The 16,932-nt window shown below is 45.0% G+C and overlaps 1 protein-coding gene across 2 annotated transcripts; it reads right to left on the reverse strand.

Moving 5' to 3' along the window:
* Positions 1-7,512: 7,512 nt before the first annotated feature.
* si:ch73-335l21.4 (E3 ubiquitin-protein ligase-like) lies at positions 7,513-12,992 on the reverse strand. Of its 2 annotated transcripts, XM_056576005.1 has the most exons (5): positions 12,461-12,992; positions 11,386-12,336; positions 11,206-11,270; positions 8,763-10,841; positions 7,652-8,680 (listed from the first exon to the last, which is right to left on the reverse strand). In XM_056576005.1, exons 1-2 carry the CDS (start codon positions 12,906-12,908, stop codon positions 12,278-12,280), a joined length of 507 nt encoding a protein of 168 aa, XP_056431980.1. In that variant the 5' UTR covers positions 12,909-12,992; the 3' UTR covers positions 7,652-8,680; positions 8,763-10,841; positions 11,206-11,270; positions 11,386-12,277. The 2 variants fall into 2 exon arrangements, with proteins under 2 accessions (XP_056431979.1, XP_056431980.1); XM_056576004.1 differs by lacking the exon at positions 12,461-12,992 and having other exon boundaries at positions 7,513-8,680; positions 11,386-12,278.
* Positions 12,993-16,932: the final 3,940 nt, after the last annotated feature.

A 16,932-nucleotide genomic window follows, 5' to 3' on the forward strand; every position in this document is an offset into this window, starting at 1 on the left:
TCCCGGCCAGGGAACGAGTCCCATCCATGGGAATGAATAGGGAAGAGAGGACAAGCAGACCAGACACGACGCGGTCTGTCGCCGCACCTGGCCGCCACCCCCCCCCCCCCCCCCCCCCCCACCCATACAACTCCCCCCGGCCCCCAACGGCACACAGACAGTCTCCCTTGTCTGTTTACTCGGCGCGGGGTGGAGGAGGAGGTCAGACGGCGAGGAGGAGACACTGGAGCCGCTGCTGTCGGTGCCTGGAGACAAACGGAGGGAGGCGAACCAATCTTTTCAAGCCGATGCTGCAAAAGGGATGCTCGAATGCCCACTCTTATTTCATCGGGGATTAATTAAGTATATTTTATATAATGTATGATTAATTATTTACTTTCAAATATTGTCTCGAGTTAAATAAAATACCTGATTAATTTAAATACCCATACTTTTATAATATCAATATCATATATCAATATGTTGTTATAAGATATTATCATGATAATATGATCTATTATTTGTCTCCCCCACCTACTCAGACTGGTATTGTGTCAGACTCAGACCCATGGTGAGGGTTTATACAGAAGACAGGAGAGTTGCTGACATAATATCATGGTGTATATTATTATGGGATGGATGTTTATTATATTACCTTCTCCGCTCTGTCAAGGCCATATTTCCATAAACGTATGGCTAGAACATTGTGAACAAAATAAATACAGATATCTGTAGACATATAGGCTATCTAACCCTATCTGTAAACATATCAATACATATTAAATTAAGGCCACAGGGTGTAAAGGGGGTTGTGGGTAATCTGTGAGGGAGAGCTGGACCAGCAGCATCAGTCAGAATATCAGTACGTTCAAACATAGGTTCTGATTGGTGCAGCAGGGCGATATGTTTTGATTGGTGCAGGGCATTGGGCCTGGGGTTCTGGTTGGTTCAGGCGACAACGTGTGGATAGTTTGCTAACCAGCATGGAGTTATTTTCTCCTCTTGTTTCCATTGGTGTACAGTTTCTTTCATATACTTTGGTAACAAATATATAACGAGGAACGCTGCTTTGGGCCCTGAGAACTGCTGGTGTTTCCAGCTGTTCTATCAACATTATGTCATGGTAACGTCACCATAGCCTCTGTCGGCTTGTGCCTGGCTCCTGGCTAGGGCAGTGGAGGGAGCCGCTGGTTAACAGCTCCTCTGGAGCCCCGTGGTCAAGCCTATGCATGTAGGAATCTGAAGTGAACTGTGATGTAAACTTAACCCCAGATGAAATCAATGCCGGGTCTTGGTGGTACTGGCTCCTGAGTTTTACTGTCCTGGCAACTTGGGTTCAAGTCCCACCACGGTTGTCTCCATGGAAACCTAACATAATGATGACCTTTTGGAAATGTAACCATGTGCTATGTGAATTGTAATGTCAAATATAATGTCCAGCATATTAGTGTCTCAGTTGTGCGGCGGAAAGTTCCTGGTTCTCCTCTTTAATGTCAAATATAACCGCTGACATTGGTTTGAGTCCTGTTGAGGACCGTCTCCATGGAAACATTATTAGAATATCAATCATTTACGAAACGTAACGATGTGTGACTTTAATGAATGGCCTCCAACAAAACCTCAACATGTCTCGGTGGAGCATTGGAGTGCTCTTGTGGAGATCAGCTTGGGAGATCTGGGTTCAATTCTCACCTTACTTTAAATAATGATGTGGAAGAGTTAGAAACCCTGTTGAATCGTTTTTGGACAGTTGACTTGACTCATGTCAAATTTTAAGTCGCACATTTGAGGACTTGAGCCACATTGATAAAAGGCATACATACTTTTTTTACATACATGAACAAACCGCGTACATGGAGAGTCGATTTCGACACGTTGGTTGTTAAATTATATAAAATTTTCACATTTCCTTGTTTCACTATGCTGCTAAAATTTTAAAATAGGTCCATATTCGACATGAGCCATCCGCTATTGGTTTTATTTCTAAACGGGAAACTGACCTTGTCTTTGGCCTGGTATACGCATGCTAGACCTTGTTTATTAGAGTCAAACGCTGTCCAAACACTTCATCACCTTGCCACAGCAGCATTATCCATTATCAGGGCAAAACAAGAAGAACCCCCTCCTGCTGATCATCAGAAGCAGGACAAAACACCAACGTTACAAGTCCCTCACAGAACCTCAACTGATTTAATGACAAACCCTTTCGCCTTACGTGCTATTTTCTTTTGCTCACATTATAAAAATAGGCTTGTAATAATAAAAACAAGGCATACCAGTTAATGTGGTTGTTGTGGCGATAAGACCGCTACTTAAAAGAGCAGAGAGAGAGAGGGAAAGAGAGGGACGGTCGATACCGGTGGAGAGCCAATTCGAGAGGACATTGAGTTCAAAGGATGGAAGTAGGCAACAGGTGGGTCTGTTGTGCCTGCTTGGCAGCCAGCCAGCGCATCATCTCCTTGTGTGTGAGTGTGTGTGTGTGTGTGTGTGTGTGTGTGTGTGTGTGTGTGTGTGTGTGTGTGTGTGTGTGTGTGTGTGTGTGTGTGTGTGTGTGTGTGTGTGTGTGTGTGTGTGTGTGTGTGTGTGTGTGTGTGCATGTCTCACACTCCAGTTAATGGCCCTTTAACTAAAGGCGCCCAGTGTTGTGCTTGGCAAAGGCCCGAAGCACTTGAATCTATGAATGCTCTAACTTGTGCACGCGTACAGTATACGCTTATGTTCTGACTCAGCAGTTCCATTCCCCTGCAACCTTTCTCTCCTTACTGGGCTGGGGCGATATGAGGCCTATCTACAAGCAGAAGCTTCTTCTTAGAAACAGATAAGAAAGATATCAGAGATTCTTAATCGTCGACTCAGAAGAGGTCCATAGGAGATTTGGTTATAAACATACAGACAAAAGGAGCGTTTGTTTTTGTGACAAATTAAATAGAATAAGATACAAGGGCTGAAGGGACATATGACATCTGAAAAAATCGTTTTGTTTGGAGAAAAATAACAAGAACCACAAGGGGATCGTAGAAATGTCTCAACTGACAAATGCGCTCGGAAATCCACCACAGAAAGCTAAACAAACGTTTTATTTGTAATAAAATGTCAGAGAGACTCTTTGTCTTCTTTGCGTGGCTCTTCTCACTAAACAAATATGTCATTCAAAGATATAAGCATGGACTTTTTTTACAAAAAGCTATTTATAAATATGTTACGCTCCCTGGGAAAAAGGTGTGTGAAAAAAAGTGTGCTCTATATTTATATATATAAATACATATTTATTAATATATATTTATATATAAATATATATATAACTACATGCTTGTATTGATATGATGAAGTGGAAGCCCTTAGTACTCCTCGAGTTGGAAGCAATCCAGGAAGTCCCCTTGGCTTTATGACTTCCTGTCCAGCTCGTAGACCGCAGGAAGCCGGCAGAGCGCCGGACACGAGAATAGCCCGGGCTCCCAGGAGGGACGTGGGAGTGGAGGACGACGTCGTCCCCCCAGTTTAAAATAATAACCTCCTTCGCCTCCGCAACACTTCTTCTGTGCGTGTGCGTGTACGTGTGTGTCTGTAAACATGAGCGATGTCTGGCCATTCAGGTCCGGTCAATCAAGGGTGCTTATAATGGTGTGGGGGGGAGGGGGAGTTAGGTTTTATGTTCTATTTTTTTCTATTCTATACGCTCACCATATAGTTGACAAGACTATCCTGCCTCGTAGCTAGGAAGCTATCTCCTCCCCGTTTTCTATTCTGTAGTGAGTCATTCTAAATGCCGAGTGTCCTCTTTAAGTGGATTTCTTGTTGACTTGGTTCTGTTCGAAGGCCTGAGGAAGGTAACCCCCTGGAACAGTGTTCTCATGCTCAAACCCCGCCCAGTCCGATGAGATAATGTGGGGGATTCTGGCTGTTTCCTCGTCGTCGGCGGGTTCATGGGTCGCCACGGGTGACGTGCGTGTATTGTAAGTCAGGCTTCTCTTTTATACCAGTCAATTCCATCCTGGATGTAAAACCTCTCGCTGGCACAAACCAGCAAAGCCCTTCAAATCAGACTGGATTACAGAATGCAGTCGCGGCTTCTGCTAATCCAGTCTCTGTCTCTCGCTCTCTTTCTCTCTGGATCTCTCTCTCTCGCTCTCTGGCTCGCTCTCTCTCTCTCTCTCTCTCTCTCTCTCTCTCTCTCTCTCTCTCTCTCTCTCTCTCTGGCTCTCTCTCTCTCTCTCTCTCTCTCACTCTCTCTCTCTCTCTCTCTCTCTCTATCTGGCTCTCTCTCTCTCTCTCTCTCTCTCTCTCTCTCTCGCTCTCTCTCCCTCTCTCTCGTGCTCTCTCTCTCTCTAGCACTCTCTCTCTTTCTCATTCTCTCTGACTTTCCCGCACTGTTTGACGTTGAACAGTAGTTGTGTTGTTTTATTTCCTCAGTTGTTCCAATCCATCATCCAGATGCCAGCACCACAGGTCCATGCAGTTGTGTGTGTGGGTGTTTTGTGCACTTTTGTGTGTGAAAACGTCATGGTCAAATTCACCAGATTCAATGCCTAATCCGCCGCATAGCATGTGCGGAAACCCGATCTGGGAATACCACAGCCGTCGAAACCACCACCACCATTGTCTAATGCACACCACCACCAACACCACCACCCCTGGCGTCATGGAGGCACTCCAGCCCTGGACTCACATACATGTACTTAGCCAAACAAAAAGCCTTCCTCTCTCTCTCCCTCCTTCCTCTATTCGTCCTCATGCTTCCTCTATTATCACCCTTCTTATATTTGTTTTCCTTGAAAGAATGCCGCCAACCATTATGGATTTGTCTTCTGCCTGAAGAGCCCCCCCTTCTCGCCGCCCACACACACACACACACACACACACACACACACACACACACACACACACACAAAACACACACACAGACACATACACCCAGACATCCTCCCCTCACTCTATGGAAAAGTGGGAGACAAAAAGAAAGGCGGAAAGGTTTTAAAAACATGAGAAAAAGTGCTGTGTGAGTGAGGGAACCAGAGGAGGTTTCACGCCCGTGTGAGTGTGTGTATGTGTGTGTGTTATGTTTGTGTGTGGGATATGTGTGTGTGTGTGTGTGTTATGTTTGTGTGTGTGTGTGAGATGTGTGTGTGTGTGTGTGTGTGTGTTATGTTTGTGTGTGTGTGAGATATGCGTTTGTGTGTGTGTGTGTGTGTGTGTGCATGTGAGTGTGTGTTTGTGCGTATAAGTGTGCGCATTTGTGTGTGTTTGTGTGTGTGCATGTGTGTGTGTATGTATGTGTCTCTGAAAGGGGGCAGTTTGAAGGGGGAGGAGGGGAGAGTGGGCTGGAACGTGGGGGTCTCTACGCTTTCCCTTTTTTCTTTCAAAGCTCCCTCAAAAACCACACGACACCGTCCATATCCCCCCTCACTGTAGGACAGGAGGAGGAGGAGGGGGAGGAGGAGGAGGAGGAGGAGGAGGAGGAGGAGGAGGGGCGGCTGCTTGCAGGGAGGGAACACACACACACACACACACACAATACACACTCAAGTCAACACTTTATGACGCACATGTATATTACATCTGTAACTATATCTGTGTGCACATTACTTATTTGTGCACAGTTATATCGAGGGGCCGGTCAGAAAGCGAGGGAATGATGTGCAGAACAAACACTGATGGGGGAAATTTTGTGGACTAAAAGCACGGGTACAATAACCATGTCTGAATCACCAACCCACACCGAGCCTCTAAACCCATCAAAGGCCCTTTATGTATCACGCTACCTTTCACCTTTCCACTCTGCGAAAGATACTCAAATGTGTGTGAAAGCGTACGGTTCGGTTTTCCACGGTAATTTGAGGTGGGGTTGTGGTGGTGGGAGTGGGGGCATGTTATAATCCGACGTGCGATGCATTTAACTTGGGATTGGTAGAGCACTCTGACCCCATCTCTCCTCAAACTCAAGCCCCGCCTCCAATCTCCCTCGAACTCCCCCCACCCGAGCCCCTCTCACAGGGCCTCCCTCGCTTGGGGGGCCCCTTTGCGACCACCACCACAGAAAAGCAGTTGAGGACAGGCGGGAAAGGGGTACTTTTGGTGTTGCTCGCTGGCTGGGAAGAAGAAAGTGATGTGAGGGGGGTGGGGGTCTTCGGAGGTCACGTGCAATGAAAGGACCCGTTAGATGCAGAGCGTACAGTATGAACCCATTGAAAAAATATCAGCCGCATGGCCTTTAAGCAATAAGTTAGTTGCTGCCTGTTTTATAGTAATGGAATACAAACATTTTTATACCAACTTTTTTCAGCCAATATATCACATCTGCTTCGTTTTCATTTGCATTTCCTGTTGCACAGTTGAACCAAATGAGCCGCACGAGGCCAAAGTACAACTATGAGAAGGAATAGCGTCATGGGACAGAGGGCTACCGCCATCTAGGGGAGCAACCCGCACCTACAACCCTCGGCTGAAGGAATTTAGATGCATGGAAGTTATCCAGAATCCCCTTGAGAGGCATCATCTTCTCGTCAAGAGGATCTTAAAATAACGGATCGTGACAGTTCCCAAAACATTCCAGCACAGACGGGAAAAGCAAAAAGACAGTAAAATCTAAACGATTGACAAGCCTGCTAGGCTATTATGGTTTTCCCAATGTGTAGACATTTTAGAGATGATGATAAATTCATGCTTTTAAATTATATGGGTAATCAAAGTGGCTACTTATAAACTAATTTAATGTCTCACGTCATCGTTTTTTTTTATATATACGTATAGAAAGTAGTGAGATCAGTTTAAATGAGGAATATGAATGATGAGTTTGAAAGGCACAACCTGAATGATTCTGCAGATTCACTCATAAAAGGACAAATCTACAAAAGGAGCAGCAGTACTCTGGAAGATGGAAAAAATGTATTGCTCAAAGGGGACCAAAGTTTGAGAAACATAAAACTCTATTTGTCTAAATTTATCTAAATAATATAAATAATTTGTGGCTCAATAAGAGTATCCATGAACAGGACTATATTTGTTGAATCAACCCAAGGAAATGGAACTGAACTATGCAGACATTTCCAAGATAAACGCACAATGATCATGGTCAGATCGTCAATGCTTCTATCTCAATTTCTTCTAAATTAAATTTCCATTTGATGATGTGTTGACCCAGACCAGCATGCCGAAACTGTCTCCGTAAGCTCTCTGCGGGGGATGGAAAGTCTCAGTCAGCAGAGTGGATACCATCACCCTGGCTGTGGGAACTACAAATGAGGAAAGCATCTTAACATTAAAAAAATATAAAACTTTGTGGTATGTCCTTTCAAGCGTTCCCAGTTTGGCTAAAACTAAACATGCCAAACTTCTCATACACGGACGTTGAAACATTTAGAAGGCGGGAGTTGGGATCGGGAAGTTAATGTTTGACATCTGCTTTCCCACAATAGCTGGTTTGTCAGCACTGCTAATCAAACAGATAAGCCGGATTGGACATGCAGTGGCCCTTATTAACGTAGGAATTTATCATTTGTAGGAAATTATTTTTAGTGTGAAATTAGTTTAACAGTCCAGCATGTTGAACCCAAGCTAAAAATAAATGAACAAAATTTGCATTTACCCGTACCATGTGATTTTTAAAGCAGGTTAACCAAGACCTTTGTGTATACAATCCCCTCCTTTTTAGAAATTTTAGATAAAAAATATCAATGATAACTCCAGGCCAATTTTGGAACACTTGAACATTTGATCAACTCTTTATTACAATTCCAAAACATAATTTAACCAAAGCACACCAGTCCTCCAAGTACTTTAGTACCGAACATCACGTTTGTGTATGGTTATCTGAACGAGGCACTTTGTCTGACTGAGCCGTCAACAGCTGAAGTCTTAAGGTAACTCCATTCGGCCTTCGGGCTCGGTCTGGACAGGCTGTTTGGCGACTCCTGGCTGACCTGGTGGGCCTGGTTTGAGAGACGTGGCCTCTCCACTGGCAACCCGTCGCCCCCCCTGACAGGGACGAACCAGAAGCCCTCGCCTCCTTGCTCACTGTATCCCTTTACCCTACGCCGCTTGGGTGCCGGCCTGGAATCCAGTCGAGGAGAGGAACTGCCCTCCCCAGGACTAGACCGGCCCCAACTGGAAGGGTTACCTGTGGGCCGGGGACGACCGCTACTCTTCCCGTCCTCAGCTGGGCTGCCCATTTCGCTCGTGTGGTGAGCGCTTCCAAGGATGTCTGAAAATGTAACGTTAAAAAAGGCGCCGGCAATCTTTGACGCCCACTCCGTTGGCAGGCCGCTGTCGCTGGCCGAGGTCCCGGGAGATGGGGACTCGACTCTGACCCCATTGACCTTGCTGCGCCGGCCCTGCACCATGGGCCTGGAGGGCCTGTTAAGGAAGTTGTAATTAAGGGGTACGGCCGGGGGGGCCCGCCCGGTCCTGGGCTGGGAAACCCGGGTGATGATGGATGCGCGTTCTGTTTTCCATCTGGCGTGCGGGGAAGAGCCTGTGGGACGATGTTTTCTCTTGATCGTGTTGGTCGGGTCAAATGCCGCGATTGAGGAGTGGGGCCTCCTAGGGTCACTGTAGGATTTTCCCTTTGTTGCATCAACTGGAGTCAATTGACGTTTTAATTTTGTGAATTGTGCTCCGACATCACTGCTCACTTCACCTTCAAAGGGCCCAGGGAAAGACGACACTTGGCTGGGTAAACGTCCATAACGGATTGGGCTTCGAGGACCTAGAAAAACAGTAGATGTGGTTAGCGTTCTGTTGGATAAATCATCTAATAGAGGGATATTTTTATAATTTCTCCACTTTACCATCGGGTATAGACCGGATCACACCAGGTTCCACAATCGCTTCAGCGTGGCTTGTTTTGGTACCAATCCTGTAGACAGCTGATCCCACCTGATGATAACCATCACTGAGCCTTGGAGTCATTTCCCTTGTTATTGCTTTAAAAGAGAAGATCTTATTCTTGTCTGGTTTTATTATGTCATTTTCAGCAGTGTTTGTATCTGAAGCGTCGGCGCCCTCTAGCGGCCCTGAGGTTGAAGTGCGGAAATTAAGGCCAAGCATTCCTCCAAAAGGATATTTTCCACTGTTACTCGTGTATCCCGACAGATATGGTTTGTAGCCCATGTCGGGGATTAGAGGCTGAAGACCTCTAAATCCTGGTTTGGATTCACTTTTAGCCATATTTAGTTTCAGTTGAACACTTGAGGGTTGTAAAACCTTGTATTTCTCCTGCTGTGATGGCACATCATTAGCAGATAGCTTGGATTTTCGGGAAATTACACTGTCGGACCGAAAGATATCTCTGGGAGGTAGAAGAATGATGGACCCTGACTGAACACTGTGTTTTCTGGGGCCCCGCTGAGCTTCTAGTGGGGCCGTGGTGGTGTAAACAACCTCAGCCCTCTGACTGAATCCATACTTCTGAGACACAGGGGTGTAGTCATGAGCCTTTTCAGTTGGTGAGTTTGTGGTTTTATCATAGCTGGAGCTCTTAAGTTTTGTCTTTTTGCTCAAACCGCCATAGGGGATAGCAAGAAGTCTCTTATAGACTTCCATAACCGATTCCTGAGACTTAAGCCGGCTGGGTTCCTTAAAGCCTTTATGTTGATCTTTAAAATGAGCCATGGATCTTCCACTTTGTGTGCCAAGTGGTATAGCCTTGCCAAAAGAAGGATGAACATCACTGCTGGCTGCTTCTTGTTCTGATAGCTGATCCTGCCTGTGAGAGGATGGCTGCCGCACAGACATTTTAAGCGAAGGAGACATGTTTTGACTCCTTGCTGAAGGAGAAAGACTTTGTCCAGAGTGTTGCCTGGCACCGGAAACACCAGCCACCTCCCGTTTGCCAGAGGTTTTGTAGGAGTTGAATAGATACCACTTGCCCACCTTTAAAGCCTTTGGCCCCTCATTAGGCCCTTTCACTGCAGGCTTAGACACTTTTGTGATGAACAGGGCCTGATTATCTAGCATGGTTGTGGTGAGCTTGCCGGATTTATTACCAAAGGAACTAAGGCCATCACTCATTGAGGCCTTTTCATTACTTTGAGGCCATTCAGACTTCCAAAGCGCACCACTTCTGGAAGAAAGGACTGGACTGAAGTCATGAGGAGGTGCTTGAGAAGAGAGGCGATGTGACCAGGGGATGGTTCTGTCTTGTGTGCTTGGATGAACGTCATTTTCGTCGGCAGAATCCAGGACGACGTTCGGTTTTCCAGCCAATGGAAGAAGAAATCTTGGAGGGAAACGTTGGGTTTCCGACAGGCCTTCTTTTTGCCAGGTTTCTTCACCACCATTTGATAGGACACCACCAGATTGCCCGAGCTTGTGCACAGAAGCGTTTGTCTCATCAGAACTATTCTGATGAGTTTGACTCTTTCTAAACCCACGGGGCTCTGGACTACGGTGACTGGAGGAGCTCAAGAGAGCGACAGAGGCCTGATTAGCTCTGGTTTGCTTCTGCTCAAGCGTTGATCGCCTCGGATTGAGGCGCCCATGGTTCGAGCTTCTAGCAGACTCCTCTGTACCCACACGGTGGCCCCAGACTCCTCTGAAGATTCTAGGTTGCAAATACCGGCCCTTTCTTGTACTACTACCAGTACCAAATTGGGGGTGCACCAAGTCATGTGGCACTGCATTGGGAGGGTTGCGTTTCACGGGTCTCTTGAGCTTTGACGCACGGACCATGACTATGTTGGGATGAGGTGGCTCGTTGGTGCCGCTGCTGGTGGTGGTATCTGGAAGGAGTTGTGGTCCCGATTGCTGGCTGGGTGATTGCCCAACTGGAAAGCGTTGCTGGCGACCAGGAACGTAGGCATGGTGTAAAAAGTGCTGTGTCTCCCTCTTTAATTGGTTTTCCTCTCCAACAGTTGTTTCAATTCTCACTAGTAGGGGGTATAGGGGGTAAAACAATCAAATAATTGATATCATTGGAAAATGTAGGCCTACTTCTAATATACACAAGTTAGAATGAATCTATATCTGCAACCATTTTGTCTAGACCTTAAAACTATTATATTCAGGTAACCAAAAGTAGGGAATTGTGATTAAGCCATTATTATACCATTGCAAAGGAATCCTGTGTAGTTAAGGTGTAGCCTATTAAGGAATGACGCAATCATGCCACATTTTCATTTAATATTTCCATCAGATACAAAGTTGCCCAATACTCGACGGGTCTTCTTGAATTTTCGGTATAAAACAGTCATGTTTATCAGTGACAACTGTGACATCAGTTAACATTCTTACCTCCAGAAGCTTCTGACATCGGGATAAGTGACGTTGAAACCCAACAGACCAACAGAATGAGAAGTCTGTCATGAAAAACGTTGATGCAATCCTTTCAGGTGATTTATGAGAACATGTTTGTTTACGCATTAATCTCAGTTTAGTGATGTACACACACAGAATTATAATAAATGTACTTACCTTGAATGCAAATCGATAGGTCTACCGCATAGCATGATTTACAGTTGTCAACTTTATCATTTATTTATAGCTGTCAGACGAAGATCTCGAAGGATATTTTGATTAAACAACAATCCTAGGCCTACAAATGGTGCACTGCCAGATTATCGTCTTAGCTCGTCCAAATCCCGTCAATGATAAAAACCAATCTTATGCACCTGCAAGCGCTGGGCAGATGTGACGTATGCGCGACGTAGGCTACTTTGTACCATGTGCTGTGCGACCGGGAAATCGTTCCGGCTTTCCAGTTGGACCAGTAGGCCCAATATATATATATATATATATATATTTTTTTTTTAAAAGGGTATTCAAGGAAATATCCAGGCAGTCAAAACAACAGTTAATATACAGTGATAAAGACCCATAAGTGTAAGACCTCCTTTGGCACATTATTGATGTGCCACATTATTGATTCACAACAGGCAAACTAGAAAACACACAAGGCAGACCTTTGGAGCTTTTAGGGCTTACGTTTTTAATAGAAAATAACATATAGCCTATAGGCATATAATACTATAGGCCTAGGCCTATGCATATACACACACACATAGGCAAAAGTTGCAAAACACAGTAGAAGGCATACAGAAAACACTTGAAATACTTTAGAGAAATTAAATAGATTATTTTAAATAAAAACATACAAATTAAAACATGTATCCGGAAAAAAAGGGTATTCAAGGAAATATCCAGGCACTCAAAACAACAGTTAATATACAGTGATAAAGACCCATAAGTGTAAGACCTCCTTTGGCACATATTTATATATTGACATAGGCTATTGAAATGCTGAGTCGCCTGCGGATGCCTTGCTCATAGTCCAGCTATTAAGTGCGGCAAGTAGGCAGTAGACTCGTCAAAACGTGTAGAATGACATCATGGCAAAGTCCCTGAATTCCTCGTCGGTGACACAATCTGTTGAATTAAAGAAAGAAACCGATAAGAAATAACGCATTCATTGTGGAACACTGTGACATTCTATAGCTTCTTCCACCATTCTTGTCAATCAACCACTTACACATCACTATAGGCCACTTACCGCGCTCTCTGTCACCCTGAGGTTTGATTCCGAGGATCAGTCTCCACATTTTCTTCAACGACTGCCGAAACCTGCCGGCTCTTGAACCAGACGATGAATCACTTTCACCAGTCTCCTCCAGACAGCTCGCGTCAGGCGTTTCCTCGTTAATCTCATCGCTGTTGTCTGTGTCATCATCAGCTGCGTTGTCGTCACCGAGGAAAACCCCTGCCGACATCATCCGTTCCAGGACGCATTCGTCCACTCGCAGGACCGCTCGTACCCTCGCGACACCGACGGGCACGTGTGTGATTTGGCGGCACAGAGGGCACGCGATGGAGCCGTCCAGACACAGAGCCACGAGACAACTTTCACAAAAGCTGTGTCCACAGCGGAGCTCCCGGGGACACCGCTGAGCCGCGTTGTAGGGTTCGTAACAGATTCCACACTCGAGATCTTCTGAACACATCCTGACTGTGACCTAGTGTTGGGTTTCAAGAGAAGCGTTCGTTTATAGCAGCTCAGACAAGCCTCTGTGTACGTAATGACAAAACTGGTCTGCCCGCACTCATTTATACTGAAAGTGAGTGGGAGTAGTGGGGCAAGGTGCGCACGCTCCAACGAGTGCCAAAAACACGAAGTCCTTGCCAAAACCATGAGCTCATGGGTTCCGCTTTACACATCTGATGACTCACACACACACACACACACACACACACACACACACACACACACGCACACACGCACACACGCACGCACGCACGCACGCACACACACACACACACACACACACACACACACACACACACACACACACACACACACACACACACACACACACACACACACACACACACACACACGAATTCTCGCTCTAAGATAAATTCGTGTCAATGAGGGTCAGATGGTCAAACCGATTTGAAACGTCATAGCTAACCTCATAGGACAAAGCGTCACAGAGTGTGAGAAACATGTTGTAACAATATATGTACTGGTTATTACAATGTTAACCCAATCCCAAAAAAAATTCTTAAGATATAATTTCATATTGAGAGGATCTCTCCAACAATAATTTTCAGGCAATATGTTATAAAGTCAAGGAAGAGGGATTGAGATTAACTTCATTGTAGCCTACATTTATAGTTGTTTAGCAGAGGGATTATATAAAGCAACACACAAGTGAGTCTGAGAACAATCGAGAATCCAAATTGTTACTTTTATTTGTATTAAAAAGTTCCTTCCTGCTTCTTCCAGACCAATTTACAGGATTTCCCAGATATCCCCGAGCATCTGTGTTGATAACACTTAGGGAGCGTGTCCAACAAATACAGACAATCCTTTCATTTAGTCTTCCGCTTCCTTAATGTTTTACAAACTATGTGTGTGTGTGTGTGTGTGTGTGTGTGTGTGTGTGTGTGTGTGTGTGTGTGTGTGTGTGTGTGTGTGTGTGTGTGTGTGTGTGTGTGTGTGTGTGTGTGTGTGTGTGTGTGTCCCTGTTTTTTTCACCCTTTCAGTTTATTTCCAGGAAATCCCATGGTGTACTTACTGTAAGGCTGTAGCAGGAAAAACATTGTCATTGGTTATTTATTCCCAGTGGATCAACAAACTACTTTTCCTGGCAATGTTTTAAAAACCTATTAACCTAGCCCTGATTTTGTTAAAGTGGAGGCCATAGGGTCGGAAGGGATCTTTCAACGGTACCCTATTTCTCCACTAGGTGTGAGAGGTACTAGCCGTTACAAGGATTCAGGAACGATAAGAGGCCATAGTCTACGAGTTACAAAATATAACATAATAATGTGATTATACAAAACATAACGGAACAATGTTTCCAAACCAATCACGTCACAATTGCAACATATAACACAATATATAACTCAATCTAACAATACATTGGTTGGTTCCCTTCCTCAGTGTCCCTATGTAGGGGCCACCACAAAGGGCCCAACAGAAATCGTTGCTCACATCGGGTCTTGGACCGAAGGGGGGACACTGGAAGCTTTTCGTGGCACCCATGGGAGCCTGTCGACCCAACTGTTTTCTTGGATGCTGTTCCTGACAGATGATTCGTCAAATCACCTGCCAGGTATATTTTGAAAGTGCCTGCCCTTTTCAAGGACCACCTCTGGTTTGCACTTCTTAACTCCAGGGCCAAACTGCGGGTGGAATTAGCAAAGGCCTAAGTGGTGACAACCATGGTGTCCCAAGACAGCAAAGAGTTGATGTAGGCGGGGCCCAGAACCATGGCACTCCTCAGTCGCACAGCCTCGCTCCCCAGTTACCCAGACTCACTCTCCAGCCCTGTTCCTGACCTGCCTAGCCCTGTATCCCAAAATACATTTTGTAGAAGGTTATTACTTATAACTACATAAGTCGTAACAACTAGTGTCAACTGTTTATGACCCATTTAAAAGCTTTTGGGTCCACATTTCCAATGTGTGATGTCAAATTTTGTCATTCATTCACAAACGCCCATAACAACAACCCTTTCACAACCTTTTTAATGAAAACAAAAAGAGGCAGGTCTATGTTTTATATCATACTTTGTTTTATTGGGTGAGGATAACCAGAGTGTTGACATGACAAGCTCAGTTGGTGACTGCAGAATTACGGTACTCAGTAGTTCTTTCTCCAGAGCCGAACTTGCCCAGTCCGTACTACCGAGTACACAAGTCCGAACTTAAGTGTTCTTCGTATTGAGAAAGGCCGAACAGTGTAACAGCAGGGGTGAACACAGGTGTACCTCATTAATTATGGACATGCCTACAAACTCCTAATTAACTTAATGAGCTACACCTGTTGTCGCCATTTCTATTATACATCTCTGTGATGGCAGATTCTATTATTATAAATAAATATTATTGAGGCCATTTTTGCATAAAAAAATGATCTAGAAATGTATAATGCTATAGTTTACATATTCCTCGTCTTAAATGAATAGAATTGCGACCTACCACAACAACTGACGCCACTGTCTCCTGGTACCACCCCGTTGCTAGGGACTTATTTACTGCGGTAACCACGCGATCCAACCCCCCATGAGATCGGTCGTGACAGAGAAGCGAGGTCCATGGGGGGGGGGGGAGGGGGGTAAAATGTAGGCGCCACAGAGCAACAGCAAAGCATGGCTGGCAAATACACCAGGACGGAGAGAGAGACAGGTGTAGATGGAGACCATGTCATTGGCTGCTCAGGAAGGGCGGCGGCTAAGGGGGACGTGGTTCTAGGGGCTTGGGTCTAGGATGTGTAGCCGTAGTAGGGAGGGATGCAGGGATGCTTTTCAGTTATGTATATATCCCCATCATCAGGAGGTCAACAGCAGTCACGGTGAAGGCACGAGATGCTGGGCAGCCGGTAAGTGTCCCTTGTCTCCTGTAGGGTAGAAACAGTGGAGGACTCCCCCTCTGGTGTGTTATTGTATTGTTATTGACCGCGAACAGGGTCTATTTCAGGGTTGGGACCTCATGGTGTTTTTCATCAGGAGCCGTTTCATTCATTTACAAGAGCAATATTTGCTTTTGGAAAGCAGAAATTATAAAATGATTAGATTCACTCGTTGAAACCCAAATGACAATCTTGTTGTTATAAAAGAAAGATCAGTTGATTGAGTTCAGTCATATAATGTACCCGGGCTTGACTTGCAAATGGTCTCGAAGGAACAATCAAGCACATGGTGTTTGGTGTAAAGGGAGTGTGTTGTGACAAACAACACATGGGATGTTGTTTGAGTAACTGTTTTTTCAGTGAGAGTTGTCACTCTCACTGTTACTTCATATATCTTCAATGAATCAATACAATTCAATTCATACAATTCACAGCAATATATGATGATTTATGACTTTATGAGTCTTGTCTGACATTCTTTGTTTGTCTGTCTGTGTACTGGCAGGAATGACCTTATTAAGGAGATTGGTTTTAGTGAGCTTACAGTGTGTTCTTGTTTTTGTCTGCGTCTACCACGTAGTACAGTTTCTACTTTGACCGTTTTGATTGATTTGGCCTCCTTCCACGTTGAGGCAATAAGAGGGGGTTGAGATAAACTGGACCAAGGAGGTCAACCTTAAACCCAATGTAGTCACACACATACACGCGTACAAAGAATCACAATGCACACACACAGACACACACAGCACGTATTTTATGGTGGTCAGTTTGTTGGAATCTATCCAAGCTCAGTAAAGTGCTTTTATAAGAATGAGTCTGGGGGACGCTATGACACTTTAACTGGTATTAACTAGAGGGAACTGATCTAGCACAGTTTCTCTCACAGTATTACTATTTACCCAGACCTTTGTAGTTTGTGTGTGTTTGTGTCTATGAGAGTATGTGTTTGTGTGTGTGTTGGGAGAGAGGAGAGAAAGGGCGAGTTTGGGTGAATGGATCACATATGGGCATGCCGGTAGCCAGCTGTGAGGACATCAAGGCCTGGATCTCTGTCATTTTTTGCACAAAATTGTAAACTAAACACAGCATTATAAAAAAAATCTGCTTTA

The sequence above is a fragment of the Gadus chalcogrammus genome, chromosome 17 (genome assembly GCF_026213295.1).
Source record: "Gadus chalcogrammus isolate NIFS_2021 chromosome 17, NIFS_Gcha_1.0, whole genome shotgun sequence".
Lineage (NCBI taxonomy): Eukaryota > Metazoa > Chordata > Actinopteri > Gadiformes > Gadidae > Gadus > Gadus chalcogrammus.

Coding starts and splice junctions, on each gene's coding strand:
- si:ch73-335l21.4 (XM_056576004.1), bottom strand. CDS start 11,420: ATGCTATGCGGTAGACCTATCGATTTGCATTCAAG. Junction 11,271..11,385: donor CCTATCGATTTGCATTCAAG/GTAAGTACATTT, acceptor TTTTCATGACAG/ACTTCTCATTCTGTTGGTCT. Junction 10,842..11,205: donor GATGTCAGAAGCTTCTGGAG/GTAAGAATGTTA, acceptor ACCCCCTACTAG/TGAGAATTGAAACAACTGTT.